The 13,327-nt window shown below is 40.2% G+C and overlaps 1 protein-coding gene across 1 annotated transcript in view; it reads left to right on the top strand.

Moving 5' to 3' along the window:
• Nucleotides 1-13,327, top strand: part of DOK6 (docking protein 6) — a 418,569-nt gene that overhangs the window by 330,233 nt on the left and 75,009 nt on the right. Inside the window, exon 7 of the mRNA XM_060120964.1 lies at nt 1,798-1,915. Coding sequence (XP_059976947.1) covers nt 1,798-1,915 — 118 coding nt within the window. The remainder of the gene's footprint in view (nt 1-1,797; nt 1,916-13,327) is intronic.

Here is a 13,327-nt window from a genome sequence, read left to right as displayed (position 1 = left end):
CGGGGCACGAACCCGTGTCCCCTGCACCGGCAGGCGGACTCTCAACCACTGCGCCACCAGGGAAGCCCTGAGATGTTATTAATTAGAGGATTGCCCACTGTCAGAAAGTGCACGTTTGCTCGGATTACATCAGAGAAATGTGCACGAAGGCCAAACAAAACCATTTCTGGATATTTTTTTAAAAACTGTGAATCAGTAAAAATAAATTTCTTTCCTGAAAATGCAATGTAAAGTATTTTTCTATTTGAACTAATCACGTGTCTGAGCATCACCTGATGGGATGTTGTGTGGATCTCTGTAGCTAACCTTACAGTTTATCTTTCAAATAAGAAAACATACCACACTTTTATCACAGAACTTCTCAGGGAAAACACTTTTTCTAATATGTACAAACTCCTATTGCAGGAGCAAGGAAAAAGATCTATTTGAGGAAAGAGCCATTGGGGAAGGGTGGGAGCGGGTGTCAGGAAAAACTGTAAGACGCTGTATGTTCAGGCCACTCAGGATGGCTGCTCTCTTGCTCTCTGTCTATCCCCTGCCCGACCAGGGCCTGCTTCACCTACACCCTATGCATAGGACAGACCTTCCTGCGTACTTGCCCCAGGTCCCAGCTGGTGATTGTTCTTATCAAAGGGGCGGGGAGGTGCATTCCCTCCGCTGGTTTCCCTGGTAACTAATGAGTCCACCTGACGTCAATCCCCATATAAGTGGCAATCCCCCTCCCACAGCAAAGACTGCCGCCATGTCCTGCCACGTCCTGCCTGACTTGCGCCGGCACATGGTACGGTGTCACTCCAGGACCTTGCTTCAGACATGTAAGCTCCCCCATCCATTAAACCACTGATGTCTCTGTTGCCAGCTCCGGGCTCTTTCTTCGGTCTTGAAGCTGGGCAAGCACAGGGCTTGTAGGCTTGTGGGGTGCAGCCCAACAGACAATGAAATGGGTGAAAAAGAAATGGTATCTTGGGCTTCCCTGGTGGCGCAGTGGTAGACAGTCCGCCTGCTGATGCAGGGGACGCGGGTTCGTGCCCCAGTCAGGGAAGATCCCACATGCCGCGGAGCGGCTGGGCCCGTGAGCCGTGGCCGCTGAGCCTGCGCGTCCGGAGCCTGTGCTCCGCCACGGGAGAGCCCGCAACAGTGAGAGGCCCGCGAACCGCAAAAAAAAAAAGAAATGGTATCTTGTGTCTGGCACCATTTGGGGGTATCTGTTTCTGAAAGGGCTTGCACCTCCATTTTTTGAGTTATTTTACAATTCAATAAATTGTAGAAAGCTGATAGTATCAGCAATGCAGGTAATTCTTGCTTACAGAAATGCAAATAAACGTGTCTGATGGAATGTAATTGATTATTGCTGTGGCTGTTTACAGCGTTCCTGACCAGCTAGAAGCCCTTTGAATTCTCCTTGGAATCAGTCGACCATCTTTTTGTTCCCTTCTTAATTAATGAGTGAGATGAATTGCTTACAAGTGTTCATTTCATATTTTTTCAGTCATGATTTTCCTTTTTTTAAAATGATATCTTAGGAGTTCCCTGGCAGTCCAGTGGTTAGTATTCAGAGCTTTCATTTCAGTGGCCCCAGGTTCAATCCCTGGTCGGGGAACTAAGATCCTGAAAGCCACACGGCGCACCACGCACCCCCCTCCAAAAAAACCAAAATGGTATTTGAAACAGCAGGTAGTGCAGGAATCTGTAACATTATATCATATGTCACCCACGTTTAACGCTGAACTTTTAAAAGAACACATTTCAGTTTACTATTTTAAATAAAGCCTAACACACGTTATCTTTTTCTTTTAGCTTCAGACAAGCTTGACTGAACCAATGACGTTATCCAAATCAATATCTCTTCCTCGCAGTGCATACTGGCATCACATCACTCGTCAGAACAGCGTTGGGGAAATCTACAGTTTGCAAGGCAAGTAACCATAAAGCACCTGCTTTAGCTTCCTACAGGTGGACCACCAGCCACGCAAATTGCTTTGTATTTGCATTGCTTGCTTTTCCTCCATTTCCAGTTATCAGCTGTCACTGGCCACAGTGGGAGCTCTGAGATTTACCGTGGCTTTGCTAAAGGTATCATTTCATAGACTCATGGTAAAAATTATCCCAAAGATCACCAAGGGCTGAGGACCCGCTTTGGCACAGGAATTTGACTAAAACATTATACAAAACATATTATCAGAAGCTAAAAGTAGCTAATACCAGGGTCTGTTTCATGCTGTGTTTTACAAAGGATTTCTTACTTAGCATCTTGTTGCCGTAATAGGATTGAATATCAGTTCAGGAGGCTGACTTTCAGCTCTGTGATGAAATGCTGCATGAACCTACTCATAGTTTTAAGGTTTAGCCAAAGCCTTGACATAGAAACCATATGGGAGGGTGCAGGGCAGAAGGAGACAGGTGTAAGTATTGTTGCTTCTGTATTTTTCCTAACGATAAGGCGTTGACTGACTGCTTGGCAGGTGAATCAGAGGAACAGAGAGCAGGTATTTGATCGACAGCAGCAGAACTCAGTTTCCGTGGTTTTCTTCCTATTTTTTCCCTTTTGTCCTAAATTCATAAACTTAACCTTCAGATAAAATATTCAGCTGCAAGAAACTAACAGCTGACCAAGACAGGAGGAAGCAGGAACTAGGAAAAATAAGGCTAAAAAAACACAGCTGAAAACACTCACCAAACCTTTTTTGAGCATAATAGGCTTGAACATACTTAGGTACCCAATAAATACCTGGTGAAGGAATGGCCATCATAACCTTTCAGAATATTTTTCTTTTCATACATTAACTTTTGCTCATATTAACAACACTCAATGTTTTGACAAAAAAAGAAAAAATTTCTGTAACAAGCAAACTGAAATAGTGTATTTTTAAAGCAGTATTTGCTTGCCAGAGTTTCAAAGCTAGAATAATGGGATTTGATGAGTGGGAATGAATGATTAAGGATACATTCTGCAAGGAAAAGCAGTCAGAACCACGTTAGTCACTTACAGAATTGTATTTGATATTTTAAATGAACCCTCTTATCACCAACTTGACTACCTGTATTTAATAGATCCTTATTATCTTTTTGTATTATTTATTTGTATGAGAAAATCTTTAATGGCACAAGGATTAGAGGATTGAGAAAAGGAGGGGAACGGCTTTGACAGTTTCATTTGTCAGAAAGAGGAGACGTGCTTCCATTCTGTTTTTTTCTGTCCACAAATGCCAGTGACCACACACTAAAATCGCCCGAGTCATGATCTTATGAAGCGAATCTTGCTTGTTCCGGGGATTAGAAAAATTAGAAAATATGCCTTTAACGTAAGGTTGTTTTTATTTAAACGTAAACATATATATGTAAATATTGATATTCAATAGAAGAAAACTAAAACTATGGAATATTTGAATAAGAGAATAAAAACAGTTAAATTTCTAAGCAAAAAGAAAGCGAGATGTTAATACAAATAGATTGGAAATGGGTTGGAACCACTGTACTGAAAACTTTGGGTTCTGACAAGGTGTCGGTTTGTAATCCCAGCAAATAAAAGACTGGTTTTCATGGTAACATACAGAAAACTTTTCTCCGAAGGTAGCATTAAGATTTAGACTGATAACTTCAGAAATAATGTCATAAGCACCCAACAAAAAATACCAGAATGCATTAAATTTCTGAAAACATTGCCAGAGACTTGTTGGAGGACAGTATTGATTTACACAATAAAATAGAATCAATAACTAATTAGAATTCTCTATGATTTATGTCACAAATATTAATTTCCAGTTAAGGGTTTCAAATGCCTTATTGATTACGATGAACTGTTTATTTATATGATCTTGTTGGCAAGGTAAAATTTACCTTCTAACCTTCCAGGTTCTTTGGCTGGTCTAATAATTAAATTGACATTAGATTAGCAGGAGAAGAACAATTTGTTTTATTTATATATATATATATATATATATATATATATATATATATATACACGGGAGTCCCATGAGAGCCAAAGGCAAGTCTGGCAACCGAGGCTTATATGGCGTATCCTGAGCTAAGGGAAGGGACAGGGGCCTGGGGCTTCCAAGGGGAGGAAGGTGAGTCACAGGACGATAAGAAGAGCAGATGTTTGGTAATTAACTGTTTGCCCTGCCACACTGATCGGTCATTCAGATAAAGTTATCTCTGTGTCTGAGCCAGGCCCCCTGTCGGAATTCTTTTAGGCAATTAAGTGAGAGGTTAAAGCTCTTCCTGAGTCTTTTGGACCTTGACTGTCTTCAGCTCAAAATAATCCACACGCCAAAGTGGCACATTTTGGGGAGGCTCATTCCGAACCCCTTCAATCTCAATGTCACATTCTTCTTTGGTCGTTAGTTGTTGTTTTTATGTAACAAAAAATATGCATTGATTAGGGTAATTGCTGTAAGTCAGATAAATATAGAATATACTCAATGTAGAGTACATTTCACTCTACTGTGCATTTATTTTTGTGTTGCATACTTCTTAGAGCAATACATTTTGCCATTTTATATACCCCTCATATTATGGTTATATCATAGAGATACAGATAGATAAATAGATTGTAGGTAGGTAGACGATATATAGGTCAATATAGGTATAAATTTGTTAGTGATACTTTGACAATGATTTATTTTGTTCTCCTTTTGTTCTGCTGAGAGAGGTGGAGGGGCAGAGCCTTTGACCATGGTTTTTACTGGGGTGTAATCTCCTCAGGCTCTGCCCTCATGGAATTAGGGCAGAATAAAACTACTGAATCAAGAAAAATCAAAATAGAAACCACCTCATCACCCCTTCACGCACAGGTGCATTTTTTCACTAAACTACATTTAAAAGTGGTTATTTTGCATCTCCCTCAGTTGTGCTCCTTGAAGTGGCATCACCTCTTCTTTACAAAGAGGAGAACATAGTCAAGCAGCTATCATCATTGATCTTCCAGAGTCAAAGGAAAACTCTGGCGTTGGTGGGTGATATATCATCAAGTAAACTGCAGGTAGCATTGAGGAATAAAAATCTGTCGTTAGAATTTTTTCACCATACTGTTAACATTCTAACTGTGAAGCTGAGATCAATATGAATTAAATTCAACAGGCTTTCATTCAGAAGGTAAAGGGGGGAAAGTTTTATATGCTTAGAGTTTAATAGATTGGAATTCATTAATAAGCAGCACACGTAGTGGAACGGAAAAAAAATTCCTGGTGTGAAAACAAATCCATTACACATAAAGACTTACCTATGACTTCAATTGCCGGTCACCCTCAAAACTGCACTTTACTTGGTTTTACTGTATTCACTTCTGTCATCCAGTCTATAACCATAGAGGCAATATGCACTGTAAAAGATTGACGTATCAATACTGACATCCTGCGTTTTGTTTGCTCTAATGTTTGGAAGAAAGGTGCAATAGCAGATCTCTCCATGGTACTCCCAGAACAGCGCTGTGAGAGTATGAGCTGTTATGGTTTCCCCAGTGTGCTCTAGCTCTCTGGAGTCAAAAAGATTGAGAAACAGAATGATTCCTCTTTAACAAGTACACACTAGCTAAGTACGAGGCAGCTGCTGTTAAAATCTCTATCCCTAAATGGCTGTGATGGGTTATGTCACCTCTTCCTGGAGAAGTCGTTAATAAATACTTTTCCTTTTCTTGATTTTTACCAGGTAATCGGGATGATTGATTTGTATTAGAAAGTAATTTTTTATTTATGTCTCTCTAACTTCTGCATTTATGAAAAACATTTGTGTCAAAACACATTCTAGGGCTTCCCTGGTGGCGCAGTGGTTGAGAGTCCGCCTGCCGATGCAGGGGACACGGGTTCGTGCCCCGGTCCGGGAAGATCCCACATGCCGCAGAGCAGCTGGGCCCGTGAGCCATGGCCGCTCCGCAACGGGAGAGGCCACAACAGTGAGAGGCCCGCGTACCACAAAACAAACAAACAAACACATTCTAGAGATGTTATCTCTAGACTCAGGGAAACATAAACTGTTAAAGGGAAGGAAACATGATCTTGAACTCTTGACTCAAAAGTGAATGCTCAAAACACATCATTTGTTTTACTAGTGATAGAACTGTGATTTTAGTTCCAAGGCCTTCAGCAGAAGATGTGCTGTGAGGATGAGGAACAGTCAAAAAAAGCAGGAGACAGAAAGAAAGAAGGGGGGGGAGGGAGGGAGGAAGGGGAAAGAAAGAAAAAGACCACTCAACCGCCAATAAATCGAGAGGCAATTTCAGTAGAGAAGGATGGACTTTATTCAGAAAAGCCGGCAATCTGGGGAGATGGTGGACTCATGTCCAGAGACCAGTTCCCAAGGTTCTGCTCAGCCATGACAGCTTTTAAAGGGAAAAAGGGGAAACCATCTCAGTTAATCATTAAGGCAGGAGGTCAGATTCTTCATCATTTTTCCGCTGTGTGCAGGCCTGCTGACTCCTTCCCATCTTCCTTGGGATGCATCTTGCCCACGGGGTCTACCTGCCCCCGCAGGGTCCACCCGCAAATTTGCTAAGGGGAAGAAGCTAGGGGTAGAGAGTTAGTCATTCTTTAACTACTTAATTCTTCATTCTTACTCGTTCTCATCCAGGAAAGGGACCAACAGGTTAGGTAAGGTGTTGTGTATATTTAGAAAAGCAGAAACCAGGAGCTATGTTAAATGTTGCCTGATCTCATCTTTATGACTAGGGTCTAAGGAAAACAGGGAAAAAGAAACAGAAAAGGGGCAAAGGAGCTGCTTACAGTAAGGAGGTCAGAGTTTTTCTTACTTAAGGCTCTCACCTTGACTTTTAATTGCCATTCTACTTATTTAGATGATGGAGTATAGAGCAGGGTCTTTAAAGTGGGATTTGTGAAGATGACAAGAGCATTTATTAAAGATGACAAATCAAACTAGTAAAGACCATGGGTGGTACCAAAGCTCGCTCACGGGAGGCACTTGTGAGTCTTCAATGAACTCAAAAATGTATTAGAAAATGCATTATAAAGGATACAAGGAGGGGATGGCGTCGAGGCCACTCTTCTCTCTGAGGACAGTTCTCAACCAGTGTCGCGAAAGGAGCCACGTCCACTCCACTGTCCCAGCAGCTCTTCTCTGTGCACAGGCTCAGGCCTTTGTTGGCGTGTCTGTTCCTTGCTTTAGGATTGTTGTTAGTGAACACAGACACTTGCTGCTGCCAGTCTTTCCTTTGGTAGCACAGGAGATACTGTGAGATGCTGGGTTTCTGCCTCTCCACCTGATGCTTCCATCCGGGATGAGCTCTTCCACAAGCTACAATGATGAGAAGGGGGCATCGAGAATGTGAGCTGGAAATGATCCCCATGCGCTGCCTTATGAGACTGTGTGTTATCCTTAAACTTTCCCTGATACATTTAATTACTATTTTTTACACAAATCTCCATGGGATAGGCTGGGACTCGTTTTTGAACAGCCTGAACAACTTCGCTCTCGGAATTAAGGACGATTGGGGGTGCCGTTTGTAAAGGTGACAACTTTTGGAGTTCTGCTTTCATTAAACTGATTAATATTCAGATGCCAGCTCTGAACTGTCTGCTCCCTCCGCCCGTGGTACATCTGTAATTAGCTCCAGACCCCCGGTGTCAGCACAGCAGCCAACCTGATTACACAGAAGGCATGTTATGTTCACCGAAAGGGCATCTGCTGCTCCAATTTCTCAGAAGGACAGGATGCAAACAGGCAATTAGAATTAGAGATAACCTTTGGAAAACGGTAAATAGGGTTCTGGCGGAGATGAAGGAGGTAAATCAAAGGATTTACTCACTCTTTGCTCAGCTCTGACCCTCTGTCCTTCTTTACTGCCTGTTTAATTTCAAGTTCGCGTGGTTTTCAAATTGCTTCCATTGAGATCTTCTGTTTAAATTTTCATGATATGATGTTTTCCAAATTGCAAAGTTAATAAAAGCCTCCTGTAGCAAGTAACACACACACACACAGAGAAATCTGCACCAGTGGTAAAAAGGAGCTTGCACGTGTTCACGCTCCCATCTTCCCAGGATTTGATCTACATGTTGTCAGGTGAATCAGTCACTGTGGGTCCACAGCAGCCAATACATCCCACATTGTCCATAAGGCCCGACCCTGCTTCTGGCGATGTGGCAACAAACCTGAAAACATGAGCCGGTTTTTAGAATCAACACTCTGTGTCTATCAAACCTTCTCTATGAACATGTACTGCGTATCCGTACCTTACGAAGGGGAAGTCAAAGGCAGAAAGTGCCTCCCTGGATATCAGTTTTCAGAGAGGAATGAAACAGTTGCTTCCCCAAGATAGACACCAAAAAGACGCTCCAAATATTCTCAGTGTGAAATGTCCCTCATACCCCACAGTTATCATCCATCACTCCCTCTACCAAGCTCCCAGACATTTAGGTATAGCTTTAATATACCAATCTATTTGTTTATAAACCTGTTTCTTCTACTAGCTTCTGAGGTAGCAAATTTTATGGTGAATCTACATTTTCTTTTTCCATTTTTTTTTAAAGTTTGAATTTTATTTTTTTACACAGCAGGTTCTTATTAGTCATCCATTTTATTCACATCAGTCTATACATGTCAATCCCAATCTCCCAATTCATCACACCACCACCACCACCACCTCCTGCCGCTTTCCCCCCTTGGTGTCCATACGTTTGTTCTCTACATCTGTGTCTCAACTTCTGCCCTGCAAACCAGTTTCATCTGTACCATTTTTCTAGGTTCCACATATATGCATTAATATACGATATTTGTTTTTCTGACTTACTTCACTCTGTATGACAGTCTCTAGATTCATCAACGTCTCTGCAAATGACTCAATTTCATTCCTTTTTATGGCTGAGTAATATTCCATTGTATATATGTACCACAACTTCTTTATCCATTCGTCTGTCGATGGGCATTTAGGTTGCTTCCATGACCTGGCTATTGTAAACAGTGCTGCAATGAACATTGGGGTGCATGTGTCTTTTTGAATTATGGTTTTCTCTGAGTATATGTGCAGTAGTGGGATTTCTGGGTCATATGGTCATTCTATTTTTAGTTTTTTAAGGAACCTCCATACTGTTCTCCACAGTGGCTATATCAATTTACATTCCGAGCAACAGTGCAAGAGGGTTCCCTTTTCTCCACACCCTCTCCAGCATTTGTTATTTGTAGATTTTCTGATGAAGCCCATTCTAACTGGTGTGAGGTCAAATACCTCATTGTAGTTTTGATTTGCATTTCTTTAATAATTAGTGATGTTGAGCAGCTTTTCATGTGCTTCTTGACCACGTGTATGTCTTCTGTGGAGAAATGTCTATTTAGGTCTTCTGCCCAGTTTTGGATTGGGTTGCTTGATATTTTAATACTGAGCTGCATGAGCTGATTCTATATTTTGGAGATTAATCCTTTGTTGATTCATTTGCAAATATTTTCTCCCATTCTGAGGGTTGTCTTCTTGTCTTCTTAGTAGTTTCCTTTGCTTTGCAAAAGCTTAAGTTTCATTAGGTCCCATTTGTTTATTTTTGTTTTTATTTCCATTACTCTAGGAGGTGGATCAAAAAAGATCTTGCTGTGATTTATGTCATACAGTGTTCTGCCTATGTTTTCCTCTAAGAGTTTTATAGTGTCTGGTCTTACGTTTAGGTCTCTAATCCCTTTTGAGTTTATTTTTGTGTATGGTGTTAGGGAGTGTTCTAATTTCATTCTTTTACATGTTGCTGTCCAGTTTTCCCAGCACCACTTATTGAAGAGGCTGTCCTTTCTCCACTGTACATTCCTGCCTCCTTTATCAAAGATAAGGTGACCATATGTGCGTGGGTTTACCTCTGGGCTTTCTATCCTGTTCCATTGATCTATCTTTCTGTTTTGTGCCAGTACCATACTGTCTTGATGACTGTAGCTTTGTAGTATCGTCTGAAGTCAGGGAGCCTGATTCCTCCAGCTCCATTTTTCTTTCTCAAGATTGCTTTGGCTACTCGGGGTCTTTTATGTTTCCATACAAATTGTGAAATTTTTTGTTCTAATTCTGTGAAGAATGCCATTGGTAGTTTGATGGGGAATGCACTGAATCTGTAGATTGCTTGGGTAGTATAGTCATTTTCACAATGTTGATTCTTCCAATCCAAGAACATGGTATATCTCTCCATCAGTTGGTATCATCTTTAATTTCTTTCATCAGTGTCTTATACTTTTCTGCATACAGGTCTTTTGTCTCATCAGGTAGGTTTATTCCTAGGTATTTTATTCTCTTTGTTGCAATGGTAAATGGGAGTGTTTTCTTAATTTCTCTTTCAGATTTTTCATCGTTAGTATATAGGAATGCAAGAGATTTCTGTGCATTAATTTTGTATCCTGCAACTTTACCAAATTCATTGATTAGCTATAGTGGTTTTCTGGTGGCACCTTTAGGATTCTCTACATATAGTATCATGTCATCTGCAAACAGTGACAGTTTATTTCTTCTTTTCCAATTTGTATTCATTTTATTTCTTTCTCTTCTATGATTGCCATGGCTAGGACTTCCAAAACTATGTTGAATAATAGTGGTGAGAGTGGACATCCTTGTCTTGTTCCTGATCTTAGAGGAAATGCTTTCAGTTTTTCACCATTGAGAATGATGTTTGCTGTGGGTTTCTTGTATGTAACCTTTATTATGTTGAGGTAGGTGTCCCTCTATGCCCACTTTCTGGAGAGGTTTTATCATAAATGGGTGTTGAATTTTGTCACTAGCTTTTTCTGCATCTATTGAGATGATCATATGGTTTTTCTTCTTCAATTTGTTAATATGGTGTATCACATTGATTGATTTGCATATATTGAAGAATCCTTGCATCCCTGGGATAAATCCCACTTGATCATGGTGTATGATCCTTTTAATGTGCTGTTGGATTCTGTTTGCTAGTATTTTGTTGAGGATTTTTGCAACTATATTCATCAGTGATATTGGTGTGTCATTTTATTTTTTTGTAGTATCTTCGTCTAGTTTTGGTATCAGGGTGATGGTGGCCTCATAGAATGAGTTTGGGAGTGTTCCTTCCTCTGCAATTTATGGAAGAGTTTGAGAAGGATGAGTGTTAGCGCTTCTCTAAATGTTTGATAGAATTCACCTGTGAAACCATCTGGTCCTGGACTTTTGTTTTTTGGAAGATTTTTAATCACAGTTTCAATTTCGTTACTTGTGATTGTTCTGTTCATATTTTCTATTTCTTCCTGGTGCAGTCTTGGAAGGTTATACCTTTCTAAGCATTTGTCCATTTCTTCCAGGTTGTCCATTTTATTGGCATAGGGTTGCTTGTAGTAGTCTCTTAGGATGCCTTTTATTTCTGCGGTGTCTGTTGTAACTTCTTCTTTTTCATTTCCAATTTTATTGATTTGAGTCCACTCCCTCTTTTTCTTGATGAGTCTGGCTAATGGTTTATCAATTTTATCTTCTCAAAGAACCAGCTTTTAATTCTATTGATCTTTGCTCTTGTTTTCTTTGTTTCTATTTCACTTATTTCTGCTCTGATTTTTATGATTTCTTTCCTTCTGCTAACGTTGGGTTTTGTTTGTTCTTCTTTCTCCACTCCTTTATGTGTAAGGTTAGATTATTTGAGATGTTTGTTGTTTCTTGAGGTAGGATTGTATTGTTATAAACTGCCTTCTTAGAACTGCTTTTGCTGCATCCAGTAGGTTTTGGATTGTCGTGTTTTCATTGTCATTTGTCTCTAGGTATTTTTTGATTTCCTCTTTGATTTCTTCAGTGATCTCTCGGTTATTTAGTAACGTATTGTTTAGCCTCCATCTGTCTGTGTTTGTTTTTTTTTTCTAACTTGCCTTTTTTTAAATTTTTTTAACATCTTTATTGGGGTATAATTGCTTTACAATGGTGTGTTAGTTTCTGCTTTATAACAAAGTGAATCAGTCATACATAAACATATGTTCCCATATGTTTTCCCTCTTGCGTCTCCCTCCCTCCCACCCTCCCTATACCACCCCTCCAGGCTGTCACAAAGCACCGAGCCAATATCCCTGTGCCATGCGGCTGCTTCCCACTAGCTATCTACCTTACTACATTTGTTAGTGTGTATATGTCCATGATGCTCTCTCGCCCTGTCACAGCTCACCCTTCCCCCTCCCCATAACCTCAAGTCCGTTCTCTAGGAGGTCTGCATCTTTATTCCTGCCTTACCCCTAGGTTCTTCATGACATTTTTTTTTCTTAAATTCCATATATATGTGTTAGCATACGGTATTTGTCTTTTTCTTTCTGAATTACTTCACTCTGTATGACAGACTCTAGGTCTATCCACCTCATTACAAATAGCTCAATTTCGTTTCTTTTTATGGCTGAGTAATATTCCATTGTATATATGTGCCACATCTTCTTTATCCATTCATCCGATGATGGGCACTTAGGTTGTTTCCATCTCCGGGCTATTGTAAATAGAGCTGCAATGAACATTTTGGTACATGACTCTTTTTGAATTTTGGTTTTCTCAGGGTATATGCCCAGTAGTGGGATTGCTGGGTCATATGGTAGTTCTATTTGTAGTTTTTTAAGGAACCTCCATACTGTTCTCCATAGTGGCTGAACCAATTCACATTCCTACCAGCAGTGCAAGAGTGTTCTCTTTTCTCCACACCCTCTCCAGCATTTATTGTTTCTAGATTTTTTGATGATGGCCATTCTGACTGGTGTGAGATGATATCTCATTGTAGTTTTGATTTGCATTTCTCTAATGATTAATGATGTTGAGCATTCTTTCACGTGTTTGTTGGCAGTCTGTATATCTTCTTTGGAGAAATGTCTATTTAGGTCTTCTGCCCATTTTTGGATTGGGTTGTTTGTTTTTTTGTTATTGAGCTGCATGAGCTGCTTGTAAATTTTGGAGATTAATCCTTTGTCAGTTGCTTCATTTGCAAATATTTTCTCCCATTCTGAGGGTTGTCTTTTGGTCTTGTTTATGGTTTCCTTTGCTGTGCAAAAGCTTTGAAGTTTCATTAGGTCCCATTTGTTTATTTTTGTTTTTATTTCCATTACTCTAGGAGGTGGGTCAGAAAGGATCTTGCTGTGATTTATGTCATAGAGTGTTCTGCCTATGTTTTCCTCTAAGAGTTTGATAGTTTCTCGCCTTACATTTAGGTCTTTAATCCATTTTGAGCTTATTTTTGTGTATGGTGTTAGGGAGTGATCTACTCTCATACTTTTACATGTACCTGTCCAGTTTTCCCAGCACCACTTATTGAAGAGGCTGTCCTTTCTCCACTGTACATTCCTGCCACCTTTATCAAAGATAAGGTGTCCATATGTGCGTGGGTTTATCTCTGGGCTTTCTATCCTGTTCCATTGATCTATCTTTCTGTTTTTGTGCCAGTACCATACTGTCTTG

This window comes from Lagenorhynchus albirostris, chromosome 14 (assembly GCF_949774975.1).
Source record: "Lagenorhynchus albirostris chromosome 14, mLagAlb1.1, whole genome shotgun sequence".
NCBI classification, from domain to species: Eukaryota; Metazoa; Chordata; class Mammalia; order Artiodactyla; family Delphinidae; genus Lagenorhynchus; species Lagenorhynchus albirostris.
This window is presented reverse-complemented; position numbering and strand designations above follow the sequence as displayed.